This window comes from Marmota monax, unplaced genomic scaffold (genome assembly GCF_021218885.2).
Source record: "Marmota monax isolate L192 unplaced genomic scaffold, Marmota_monax_Labrador192_F-V1.1 WCK01_AAM20220418_F8-fsc00045, whole genome shotgun sequence".
Lineage (NCBI taxonomy): Eukaryota > Metazoa > Chordata > Mammalia > Rodentia > Sciuridae > Marmota > Marmota monax.
In genome coordinates, this window is record NW_026692132.1 from 5,829,269 (window position 1) to 5,842,373 (window position 13,105).

Consider the following 13,105-nt stretch of genomic DNA (forward strand, 5'->3'; position numbering starts at 1 on the left):
GTAAAAATCTTTCAAATAAAAGTTGAATAAAGAAACTATAGAACTCAATAATATAATCAATAACTTAGACTTAACTGACATATATAGAATATATATATATATAGAATATTTCAACCGGCATCTAGTGGATACACTTTCTTCTCAGCAGCACATGGATGCTTCTCTAAAATAGACCATAATATATGCCACAAAGCAACTTTAAACAAATACAAAAAAGTAGAGATATTACCATGCATTTTATCAGATCATAATTAAATGCAATTGGAAATCAATAACAAAATAAAAATTAAAAATTTCTCCATTAAAAAAAAAAAAAAAAAAAAATTTCTCCATCACCTGGACACTAAACAATATGCTACTGAATGAACATTGGGTTGCAGAAGACATCAAGGAGATTAAAAAATTCTTAGAGGTAAATGAGAACATAGACACAAGATATGGAAATCTCTTGGACACAATGAAAGCAGTTCCAAGAGCAAAGTTCATTGCATGGAGTTCATTCTTTAAAAGAAGAAAAAGTCAACAAATAAATGACCTCACATTACATCTCAAAACCCTAGAAAAACAACAACAAATCAGCGGCAAAAGCAGAGGACAAGAAATAATTAAAATTAGAGCTGAAATCAATGAAATCAAAAAAAATTGAAAAAATTGACAAAAAGTTGGTTATTTGAAAAAAATAAATAAAATTGACACACTCTTAGCTATGCTAACTAAAAGAAGGGGAGAGAAAACTCAAATTACCAGCAAACGTGATAAAAAAAGGTAATATCACAACAGATACTACATAAATACAAAGAATAATTAGAAATTATTTTGAAAAATTATACTACAATAAAATAGAAGACACTGAAGGCATCTAAATTTCTTAAGTCATATGATTTGCCGATTGAATCATTAAGATATACACGATTTAAACAGACAAATATCAAGTGATGAAATAGAAGACACCATCAGAAGCTTACCAACCAAGATAAGCCCAGGACCGGATTCATAGACAGCCGAGTTCTACAAGACCTTTAAAGAAGAACTAATACCAATACTCTTCAATTTATTTCAGGAAATAGAAAAAGAGGCAGCACTTCCAACTCAATCTATGAGGCCAATAACATCCTGACCCTAAAACCAGGCAAAGACACATCAAAGAAAAAAAACTTCAGGCCAATATCGCTAATGAAAATAGATGAAAAAATTCTCAATAAAACTCTAGCAAATCGAATTCAAAAACATCGTGCACCATGACAAGTGGGATTCATCCCAGGATACAAGGATGGTTCAACATATGAAAATTAATAAATGTAATTCATCACATCAATAGACTTAAAGATAAGAATCATATGATCATCTCAATAGATGCAGAAAAAGCATTTGACAAAATACAGCACCCCTTTTTGTTCAAAACACTAGAAAAACTAGGGATAACAGGAACATATCTCAACATCTTAAAGACTATCTATGCTAAGCCTCAGGCCAACATAATTCTAAATGAAGAAAAATTATAGGAATTCCTGCTAAACACTGGAACAAGACAGGGATGCCCTCTTTCACCACTTCTATTTACAAAGTTCTTGAAACACTGGCCAGAGCAATTGGACAGATGAAAGAAATTAAAGGGATATGTATAGGAAAAGAAGAACTTAAATTAGCACTATTTGCTGACGATATGATTCTATACCTAGAAGACCCAAAAAGTTCCACCAGAAAACTGCTAGAACTAGTAAATGAATTCAGCAAAGTAGCAGGATATAAAATCAACACCCATAAATCAAAGGCATTTCTGTGTATCAGTGACAAAGCCTCTGAGAAGGAAATGAGGAAAACTACCCCATTCACAATAACCTCAAAAAAAAAACCTTTGAGAATCAACTTAATGAAACAGGTGAAAGATCTATACAATGAAAACTATAGACCCTAAAGAAAGAAATCAAAGAAGACCTTAGAAGATTAAAAGATCTACCTTGCAACTGGATAGGCATAATTAATATTATCAAAATGACTATACTACCAAAAGCACTATACAGATTTAATGCAATTCCGATCAAAATCCCAATGTCATTCCTCATAGAAATAGAAAAAGCAATCATAAATTTCATCTGGAAAAAGAAGAGACCCAGAATAGCTAAAGCTATCCTTAGCAGGAAGAGTGAAACAGATGGCATCGCTATACCAGACCTTAAAGTATACTACAGAGCAATAGTAACAAAAACAGCATGGTACTGGCACCAAAATAGGCTGGTAGACCAATGGTACAGAATAGAGGACACAGAGACTAACCCACAAAATTACAACTATCTTATATTAGACAAAGGTGCCAAAAACATGCACTGGAGAAAAGATAGCATCTTCAAAAAACGGTGCTGGGAAAACTGGAAATCCATATGCAACAAAATGAAATTGAATCCCTATCTCTCACCATGCACAAAAGTTAACTCAAAATGGATCAAGGATCTAGGAATTAAACCAGAGACTCTGCATCTAATAGAAGAAAAAGTAGGCCCTAATCTTCATCATGTGGGATTAGGCCCCAACTTCCTTAATAAGACTCTGATACTACAAAAATTAAAACCAAGAATCAATAAATGGGATGGATTCAAACTAAAAAGTTTCTTCTCACCAAAAGAAACAATCTGTGAGGTGAACAGAGAGCCTACTTCCAGAGAGCAAATTTTTACCCCTCACACATCAGATAAAGCACTAATCTCTGGGGTATATAAAGAACTCAAAAAGCTAAGCACCGAAAAAACAAATAACTCAATCAACAAATGGGCTAAGGACCTGAACAGACACTTCTCAGAAGAGGATATACAATCAATCAACAAATATACGAAAAAACACTCATCATGTCTAGCAATCCGAGAAATGCAAATCAAAACTACTCTAAGATACCATCTCACTCCAGTCAGAATGGCAGCCATTATGAAGACAAACAATAACAAGTATTGGAGAGGATGTGTGGAAAAGGTACACTCATACATTGCTGGTGGGACTGCAAATTGGTGCAGCCAATATGGAAAGCAGTATAGAGATTCCTTGGAAATCTGGGAATGAAACCACTTGACATAGCTATCCCTCTCCTCAGACTATACCAAAGGACTTGAAAACAGCATACTACAGGGACACAGCCACATCAATGTTTACAGCAGCACAACTCACAATAGCTAAACTGTGGAGCCAATCTAGATGTGCTTCAGTAGATGAATGGATAAAAAAAAAAAAATGTGGCATATATACACAATGGACTTTTACTCAGCAATAAAAGAGAACAAAATCATGGCATTTGCACGTAAATGGAAGGCATTGGAGAAGTTAGCCAATCCCAAAAAAACAAATGCTGAATGTTTTGTTTGACATAAGAAGGCTGATTCATAGTGGGGTAGGGAGAGGGAGCATGGGAGGAATAGAGGAACTCTAGATAGGGCAGAGGGGAGGGAGGGAAAGAGAGGGAGCAGGGAGTTAGCAAGGATGGTGGAATGTGATAGACATCATTATCCAAAGTACATGTATGAAGACATGAATTGGTGTCAACATACTTTATATAACCGAGATATGAAAAATTGTGCTGTATATGTGTAATAAGAATTGTAATGCATTCTACTGTCATTTATTTTATTTTTTTAAATCAATAAAAAAAAATTAAAAATAGGGCTGGGGATGTAGCTCAGTGGTTGAGTGCCCCTTACTAAAATCCCCAGTACCAAAAAATAAAATAAAATCCAGCTCAGGTATAGTGGTGTGGAGTGCACCTGAAACATCTATAGTTCTACCTACTCAGAAGGCTGAGGAAGATAGCTTGAGCTCAGGAATTTGAGGTAAGCCTGGGCAACATACAGAGATCCTATCTCAAAAAACAAAAAGTAAAATTCACATTACTTTTGAACAAGCAAGTCCCTAACTAGAATTTCTCCTATATCCTTTAAATAAATATTTTTCCACTTGATAGATATTCAAGTATCTATGATGTGCAGAGGCATTGTTTCAGTCAATAGAGAAGATACAGTGTAAGTATAAGCCCATTTGTACAGAAGAAGAAAAATATCACAACAAAAACATGTTGCCAGTTTGGCAATGTTTTGTCAATTTCTTAAGGATGACAGAATTATTTTGAATTTTGTTGTACTGTCACACAGAAATAGTTATGAACCTGGATGATTGGTCCCCAATTTTTCAGTCTATTTTTTATTGGGAAACTAAAACCCAGGAACTATCCTATGTATTGATATTAAGAGGAAATCAAGGTATTGGTATTAAGAGGCAATTTGGTTCTCCCCAAGCCAAATAACTTTAACTTATTAAAGTTATAACTTATATAACATTTACATTCATAAATATATATATATTTATATATTTCCATTTATAAAAAAGTAAATTGTTATACATTGTGAAATGTATCCCTATTTGATATTTCAATTACAAAAGTCATCTTAGAAATGAAATATGCTTGTAACAAAGTATACTTACTAAACTTTTACAAATTTCTGCAATGTCATTCATCAGCTTTGATGTTAACAATCGTAGGAAAAAAACTGATACAATCTTACTTGGATTCTGCTATAATTGAGACAAGTAACAAAAAATAAAAACAATTATTCTTGGCAATATATTTTCATTATCTTAAATAAAATGTAGGTAAAGAGCTCACTATTAGCTCAACATACAAGTTGTTTCAAAAATATTAACCTCTTTTCTTAGAGTAATAATAACTTTATTGAAATTCTTTCATTGGTTTAACCAACATTAAAGTATCACCTATTGATTCCAAACCTAAGTAAGTGACAATTATAGGCCAGAATTTATTTTTTCACTTTTCTCCTTCCCTATTTATATCAAAATGCTGAATAATACATCTCAAAACCAATAAAACGTTATGTTAATAATACTGACTTATGCTCATCTATTAGCTCTCCAAGATGTTTCCAATTATTATCAACACTCTGGCCTGGTTGAAATCAAAGCCTGCTCCAAATCAAAACAACAATTATATAGTATCATTCTCTATCAAATTTATGTAAGATTATCTCGGTAAAAGAAAGTAATGTTTGCACTGGAGTTAATTTATCTCATTAACTCAAGTACAGTGTTATGCACATTACATACTTGTGGGCAAATTGTTATTAAATGAATGAAAATATGTTAGCAACAAAAAATTCATCTATGTAGTAATATATACAAGTGGTAAGACAATCTCAGCAACTTTCCTGAAATAATGAAATTAGTTTCATGAGAAACTCAGGTTAAATATTTATTTATTTCTCTGTATATTTCCTTTCTTTAGCATTCCATTTAATTTTAAATCAGTTTATGAACTTATGAATGGACCAAAAATCCACACCAGCAGCACCAAGAAACCTATCCCATGAACAGGGTATACTACCAAGTAAGAATGGCTTACCTTGGTACAGTTACACAAGCAACTTATACAAAGATGTATCATATTTCTCAATGTACCAATTCTAGATTCTTCACTTGTCTTATTTTTAAATAGAGAGATACTTTCTCCTGCACACTGCATTAGAGACTATTAAAAACAGTAAAAGAAAAAAATACAAATTCCAGTTAAAATTATACTTTAGTATTGCTTTTCAAAGTTTCACTTAAGGGCCAAAAATTAAATGTTTTCAGGTGCTGCACATGGTCATACAATAAAATTATAAATTATGAACAATCAAAATGTTGACAAATATCATACCCTTTTCTCACTGCAAATTGTACCACAGAGTGGTACAGAGACCAAACAAAAGCTTAGAGCATAGTTGATTAATACCTTTAATCAAGGATTCTTTGGGATAAATCATTACAAGGAAAACTTTTAAAAGCATATATAAAAATAAATTTTAATGTGAGATTATTTAATTTACTATATTTATAGTGGCTTATAAAAATTTTAAATCTTAAGGAAGGACAGTATCATTGCTTTTCAGACTGCATAAATGAAAGAAATACAGGTGAGTATCTCTTATTCAAAATGCTTGGGATCAGAAGGGTTTCATAGTTCAAATTTTTTAAGGTTTTCTAGTATTTGTATATATGTAATAAAATATCTGAAGATGAGATCTAAGTCTAAACATAAAATTCATCTATTTCATAGACCATACACATGGCCTGAAGGTAATCTTGTACAAGTATATGTTATGTGCCTATTTCAGGTGTGGAATTCTCTATTTGTTATGTTAGCACTCAAAAATCTTCAGGTTTTGAAGCAATTCAGATTAGGGATGCTCAATCTGCATAAAATTTTGCTGTATGTAACAATTTTATCAGGAAATTCAAATTTATCTAAAACTTTAGCATAAATTTTCCTACCTTGGCTTTCTGGAACAATTCTGATTTATGTGCTTCCTCTTCAGATACTATACCAGTATAACAATAGCAGCCAAGAACACCCACCAAAAGACTTGAACACCGGACTAGTATTTCTGAATTCGTAATCTTAAAATAAACCAGAAAAATATTTTTTAAAAACGATTTCATAAATAATTCTGAATATTCTGGAATTACTTTGTGAGAGCCAAGTTTTGTGTACATATGAAGGAACAAAATTTCAGCTGAGTTAAAGGTGAAATGTTCTGAATATCTTTAGAAATACCTGCAAGATCACTACAGAGTTATGATAATCAGGATTATCAACAAAAATGGCTTAAGTATCGGATATCTCTCCTTAAAGTGGCAGAAATTAGATTTATACAAAGAGACAGTAAAAAGACAGTTTAAACTTCCAAAGAACCACAACCTTATTCTGCCTTTTAGATTCCACAAACTAGTGGAATATATTTTTGCTGGTAGATACTTTTAGACAATTTTATAAAATAACATAAGAGTACATAGACTGCACAGAAAAATACAATTTTCAGATTTTTTTTGTTCCAAAATTGTAGGAAATGGCATTCTAGGGGAAAACATACAAAACTAAAATTACTTTGTAATGAAAGTGAATACAATGATATAGAAGAAAGTCAGTAATTAAAGATAAATAAGACAGGGGAAACAGGCACACTGCCCTTGTTGGTTCTTCAGGTCATAATCTTAAAATAAACCTGACTACTGAATTCACTCCTTTGAGTAGCTCACAAGTTTTACTTTACTCAACAATTTTTTTAAATCATTTTCACTTAACAAGGCATTGTAGAAGACAGAAACCCTAATAAAAATATATATACCCTTTAGGAAATTATGGTATATTTTAAGAGAAATCTGTGTATAAAACATATATAAATATCCTTGGTATAAAGAAGATAGTAAATGCCATTTAAAGACTGAAATATCAAGTAATATGAAAACTTTTTATGCCTTAGGTTTTTGTAAAAAAAAAAGGCTTTAGTAAGGATTTGAACATGTGGATTATTTAGAAATGCATTTCAAGTTGAAACAAAAGGGAATTTTGACAAGAGAACAAACAGTACACATGAAGTTGAGGGCTGTTTTTTTGTTTTGTTTTGTTTGATGTTGAGGATTGAACCCAGGGCCTTGGCTTGCAAGGCAAGCACTCTACCAAATGAGCTATGTCCCTAGCCAGAGATTCTTTTAAGTAAAAAGGAAATCTGAAAAATTCCTAAATGAACTTTAAAAACTGGGCAATTGCGAGTCCACTTATTACCATTCTTAATCATTCCTTCCACTTCCAATGATACCAAAATCTAACAGATTTGTTTAAATTGTGTCTTTTATGGGGCTGGGGATGTAGTTCAGTGATAAAGTGCTTGCTAGTATATACAAGGCCCTGTGTTTACCTCAGCACCACAAAAAACACAACAAAGAACAAACAAACAATAAATAAGGTTGCCTTCTGTTAATGTAATGTCACTCTCCTTTCCATTGGGAGGTTTGTTTCATCATGTAATTCTTCTGCTCCAGCCTTTCATATTCCCCATTAACCTAACCAAAAAAATTGTTTCATGTCTACCAGAATTCCTGGTACAAGAGATGTAGTCAAAATTATATTTCAGTTTTCCTTTTTTCATATTGTTTTCCCTAAACGTTGCCATGTCTTGACACTTTGCTTTTAAAACCAAGCCTATCACCACCCTTAGTGCCTTTTTCTACTCATATTTTTCCTCATTAACAGTCTACAAAAGTTGAATTAATATACAGACTTAAGTTCATTTTCCTAAAGGTCTCACCTCAGATGAGTAACTATTAAGAAGCCGTTCTGATAACCCCAGAAGATAGCGATCCAATGATTCCTTGAGGTTTTGATGAACAGAAAAGCCAATACTGGATTGATACTTTTCTACAGCACATTCCTCCACAACGGTTAAAAAATCCATCTTGTCAAAAGTTGTTTGAAGAAACAGTTGTTCTACTTCTGAGAATGAAGGCTCTTCTTTACCTTTCTGGTGTTGCTCACTTCAAGAGAATGAGATCTTTATAACCAAATTACCTAATACTTTCTCTCTATAAATTAGCAATGTTTTTCATATTAAAATATTAACATAAGGCTGGTGTGGTGGGACATGCCTCAGTTGACTAGGATGGCAAGTTTGAGGCCAGCTTAGGCAACTGAGGGAGACTGTCTCAAAGTTTAAAAAAAAAAAAAAAAATTAAAGGAGCAGAGTATGTATTTCAGTGACAAAGCATTTGCCAAACGTTCATTAAGACCCTGAGTTAAATTCCTCAGTACTGTGTCTGTGGAAGAGGAAAATGGGGGATAGTGGCAAGGACAAAGACATGAACCCAGCATCTATATCACTTAAAGATCACTTAACAAATTAAAGGTTAAGCGTTTAAATGGTTTTTCTTTTTGGTCTTTGATACCTACATATTAAATTTCATTATTTGGTAGCAAATTTTACTAACAGGTAGACAAAATAAATCCAAGTTACAATTTCAATGACCAATTAAAAAACTATTAAAAAGAAAAACAGCATTTTTTTTCAATTTTGATATCTTCAAATTATAGGATTTTTTAAATCTTATACTCTTTTGAAAAATTAGTCTTCATGCCAGTGAGTCATTTTCAATTGCAATGACAACAGTCAATCAAATAAAAACAAGTTTTTGTTTATTTTTATTTTCAACTGCTTTTAGTTTTTAAAGCTAACATTTTATGTGACATAAAAAAATGGGTCACACCTAAGAACTCAGTTCATATAAATTTTATGTTCCTAATTTCCCAACACAATTCAATTTTTTTCAATGACACTTGTCATGTTACACTATACAGCATTAGAAAATAATTATCTTGATCTGAAGCTATAGAACATAGATTATAATCACTAAATTACAAAAACATTTTCCCTAACAGTTGTGTTTTGTTTTTTTTTACTTGATGAATTTAGGTCATAATTAATAAGATGAAGTCACTACCCCACTATAATTATTATTTTTGTAGTTAAAAATAATTCTACAGATAACATACCATTCTGGTGCACTTTGAAACAAATTCATTACAGCTTTACAGTTTTTCATTGTAAGACTCACAAGAATTTTCTCCAGGATGAGATGAGGAAAATTACTAACAAGAAAAATGAAAAGTTTTTATATTAAAAGACCAAAAAACATTTTAAAAAAATCTTTAACATCCATGTTTAGCTATCAATTTTTATTTCTAACATTTGGTTCCTAAATTAAAACTGTTTTCTTCTGTAGTTAATCTTTTAATATCTGAAAGGAGAATTTAAAGAGGATATACATTATGTTACTATTGCTTCCCAAATTGCTTGGAAGCAGAATCATATCTAATTTTTAAAGATCATTTCTAAAGTAAACAAAAGGTTATAAAATGAATCAAAACATTAGGATCTAGAGGTCTGCACTCCAGTCATTAAGTTCAAATCAACATGTGGAAAGGTTAAGTGAACAAACTGCTCTATTCCCCCATACTAAGACTTAAGTCCTATTTTGTCTTTTTCTTGTTTCTTCTTTCCTTTAATTTAATAAACTTCACCCAGAATATACTCTCATGATGACAGACTAAGGACCCACATTAAGTCAGAAAGTGGACCTATTTACAGAAGATCACAAAGAAACATAAATACATAAAAAAATATATGGGGTGAGAAAGGGTAGTTAACAGGTACTAATTTAAAGGAGAAAGAATTTCTGGCCATGTGCATATTAGGGTGAATTCAGATAATGATAATGTGTTGTATAATTTTTTTACATTTTGAATGTGTTCACTATAAAGAAATGATAACTATTTGGAGTAGATATGCTTTCCCTGTTCTGAACAATATACATTGCACCCAGATATCAAAACATCACATGGTACCCCATAAATATGTACAATTTAAATATATCAGTTAAAATTACTAAAAAGAATTATGTATATATTCCCCATATTCTCACAGTGAGATGACCTTTACAGAAATGATCCAGGCACAAAGTAACAGAACACAGTAAAAACAAAGAAAATGTATAATATTTAAGCCAAATACTGGAAAATTCTGCATTATCATAAAATAAATCCACCTGGGATCAAATAAGTAAAGTAAACCTTATAAAACAAAACGAAGAAAAAACAAACCGTATGTGAGAAGCCAAAATTACCTCTGAAGAATTGGGGGCAATTCTGTATTGTCTTCTAAGTCATCTTCTAACTGATAAAATAACAGCCACCTCATTATTGATTCCTTTAAAGTAAAACTTCTATTTACATCATATATATTTTGTTCTGTTCCCTTTTTTACTGTTTCTGGAACTACGCTGTTGGTCAGTGCCAAAGTCAAACAGCATACTGAAGGACTACAAAGAAGCGAAGACAACTGTTAAAAGTAACCTCTGTGAGGGACAGACAGCTTGTCTATCTCATTTACAACTGTGCCTGCAATACTCAGGACAGTGCCAGGCACATGGCAATCATGTACATTCAGTTAAAAAAAGTGGCATAAAAAGTCTAGGAACATTTGAGGAGAGTCTTGATAAAAACGCTCTCTGAGGAAATGGTAAAAAATCATACTAAGTGAAATAAATCAGACTCAGAAAATCAAGAGTTGAATGTTTTCTCTCATATGTGGAAGTTAGAGCAAAGGAAGGGAAAGAAGGCAGTGGAGGAGGGGATTCAATATCATAAAGATACAGAAAGATCAGTGGAGTAGAAGGAAGAGAACAAGAAGGAGGGAGGGAGGAAGAAATATGGAATGAATTTAACAAAACCCTGTTTTTATATATATATATATATATATATATATATATATATAAATGTACCAAAGGGAATGTCACCTTTTTGTATATGTAGAAAGTACCAATCAAAACAAAATAAATAAAGGAGTGAAAGGAATATCAGTAGAGTTGAGGGGGGGAAAAGGGGGAAGGGAGAAAGGGGAAAAGCAGGGCGGAGGGGAAATGGGGATTAAAATCAAATCTCTTGCATGTATGATTTTGTCAAAATGAGCCCCAAAACTATGTATAATTATAATGCTCTAAAAAGAATAACTTTCTATAGTAACAGTATGCAGTACTACAAAAAATATGGTTCATGAATACTGAATAAATAACTGTAAACTACAATAAAAGCAATGCAATCTCTATAATTCTCAAGAATCTCTTTAAAATTAGCCTTAGTAACTCTTCACATCAGAAACTATATTCACAATTGTAAATTAAGTCTTCGTGGCCAAACAACAAAAGCATCTCTAAAAAGAATATAAATATTTAAGTAAAATAATAAACTATTTATATGATTAAGGATGTGTGTGTGTGTGTTTGTAAAAACTGATGAAGTGCATATTAAACTTACCCAGAAGGTTTGCAGGCTGATCCAGTAAATAACTTCCAGAATTCTCTATCAACCTCAACTAAATTACCTTCAATAATGGCTCCAAGTAGGCCAAAGTTTTCAGTCTGCATTTGTTCAGTACTGATACCCCGAAGTGTAATAGACCAAATTTTAATCCAGAGCTTCACTAAATCTGATTTTTGAGAGCTTTCTATGTTTGATTTCTTGCCTTGACACAATGCAACTTCGATAAGGCATCGTAAAACATACGGTGTGCGTTCCCCATGTCGCTGTTGAGGCAGAAGCTGGTATAGTATCATTAGTAATGGAGATATCTCACAGTTAGGTAAACTTGCAGGGTACTTTGATATTAACTGAGTTGTGATCTGTAGCCTAAAAGAAAAATGTTAAAAGACTAAGAAAGGGGGAAAAAAGTAATCTGAAAATATTTCAATCCCATTAGCAAACTAAAAGAAAATACATAAGTATACTAACATGATATCCTTCTAATATCTTAATTAAAGCATCACCTTCAAAATTCCTATTCTGTTCTCAAAATAAAATCGCTGTTAGGACTGGGGCTGTGGCTCAGTGGTAGAGCGCTTGCCTAGCACATGTGAGGCCCTCACTGGGTTCGATCCTCAGCACCACATAAAAATAAATAAAGTTATAAAAAATAAAATGGCTGTTAATATTTAGTAGGTCCTACTTCCTAAAATGGTAGGAAGACTGACAACTTAATAGTTAGCATATAGCAGGTACTCAATAAAAAAACTCTTGACTGGAAAGACAGATTAAAGAACTGAAATAAGTACCTTCAACTATAAAATAGCACAAGCTTAAGCAACATGTATATCAAAATAATATACCTTTTAATCACAACTCAATTGTATTTAAACATTCCATCAACATAGTTAAAATCAAAGGTACATTGCTCACAAGTCTAACTATAATTTAAGTTTATAAATGTCCTTGGGCATGTTATTTAACACTTCTGGATATTCTGTGACTCCACAGAATTCCACAATTATTTAAATATCTGCAAATGCAATATGAGAATAAAGATGATGAAGAAAGAAAAATAACTGATTATATGACATAAGGTCAAAATTATTATGATTTCTGAAGAGTATTTTTAATTTCTTCCTAATCTAATTCTATAGGAAGGTGCTATGCATACCAAAGTCTTTCCCTGTTAAGATGTACAACTCAGTGAATTCCTTAAGGCAGAAAACAACTGATTGCCTATCATTCCAGTACCCCACTTCTTAGAACTTGCTATGTCTATATGTTTAAGAAAGGTGGCTCTGCCCCTGGCCCCAGGAGACAAGCCATTAATGATTAACCTCAAACCTGTCATGGCAACCACATTTCCCATTGCTAATAATTGGTTTGGGAGTAGACAAATGACTTAGTTCTGACCAATGAGATAAAATGATTTTGTTGGAGGTTTTC

The 13,105-nt window shown here is 32.2% G+C and overlaps 1 protein-coding gene across 5 annotated transcripts in view; it reads right to left on the reverse strand.

Annotated features, from left to right (window-relative positions):
• Positions 1 to 13,105, reverse strand: part of Atm (ATM serine/threonine kinase) — a 154,059-nt gene that overhangs the window by 112,074 nt on the left and 28,880 nt on the right. For 4 of the 5 annotated variants that reach the window (XM_046466355.2, XM_046466346.2, XM_058586524.1 and 1 more), the window contains exons 10-16: positions 11,672 to 12,043; positions 10,483 to 10,677; positions 9,353 to 9,448; positions 8,115 to 8,340; positions 6,301 to 6,426; positions 5,390 to 5,515; positions 4,459 to 4,548 (exon numbers count right to left, since the gene is read on the reverse strand). In XM_046466355.2, coding sequence (XP_046322311.1) covers positions 4,459 to 4,548; positions 5,390 to 5,515; positions 6,301 to 6,426; positions 8,115 to 8,340; positions 9,353 to 9,448; positions 10,483 to 10,677; positions 11,672 to 12,043 — 1,231 coding nt within the window. The remainder of the gene's footprint in view (positions 1 to 4,458; positions 4,549 to 5,389; positions 5,516 to 6,300; positions 6,427 to 8,114; positions 8,341 to 9,352; positions 9,449 to 10,482; positions 10,678 to 11,671; positions 12,044 to 13,105) is intronic. The other variant, XM_058586520.1, reaches the window with a different exon arrangement.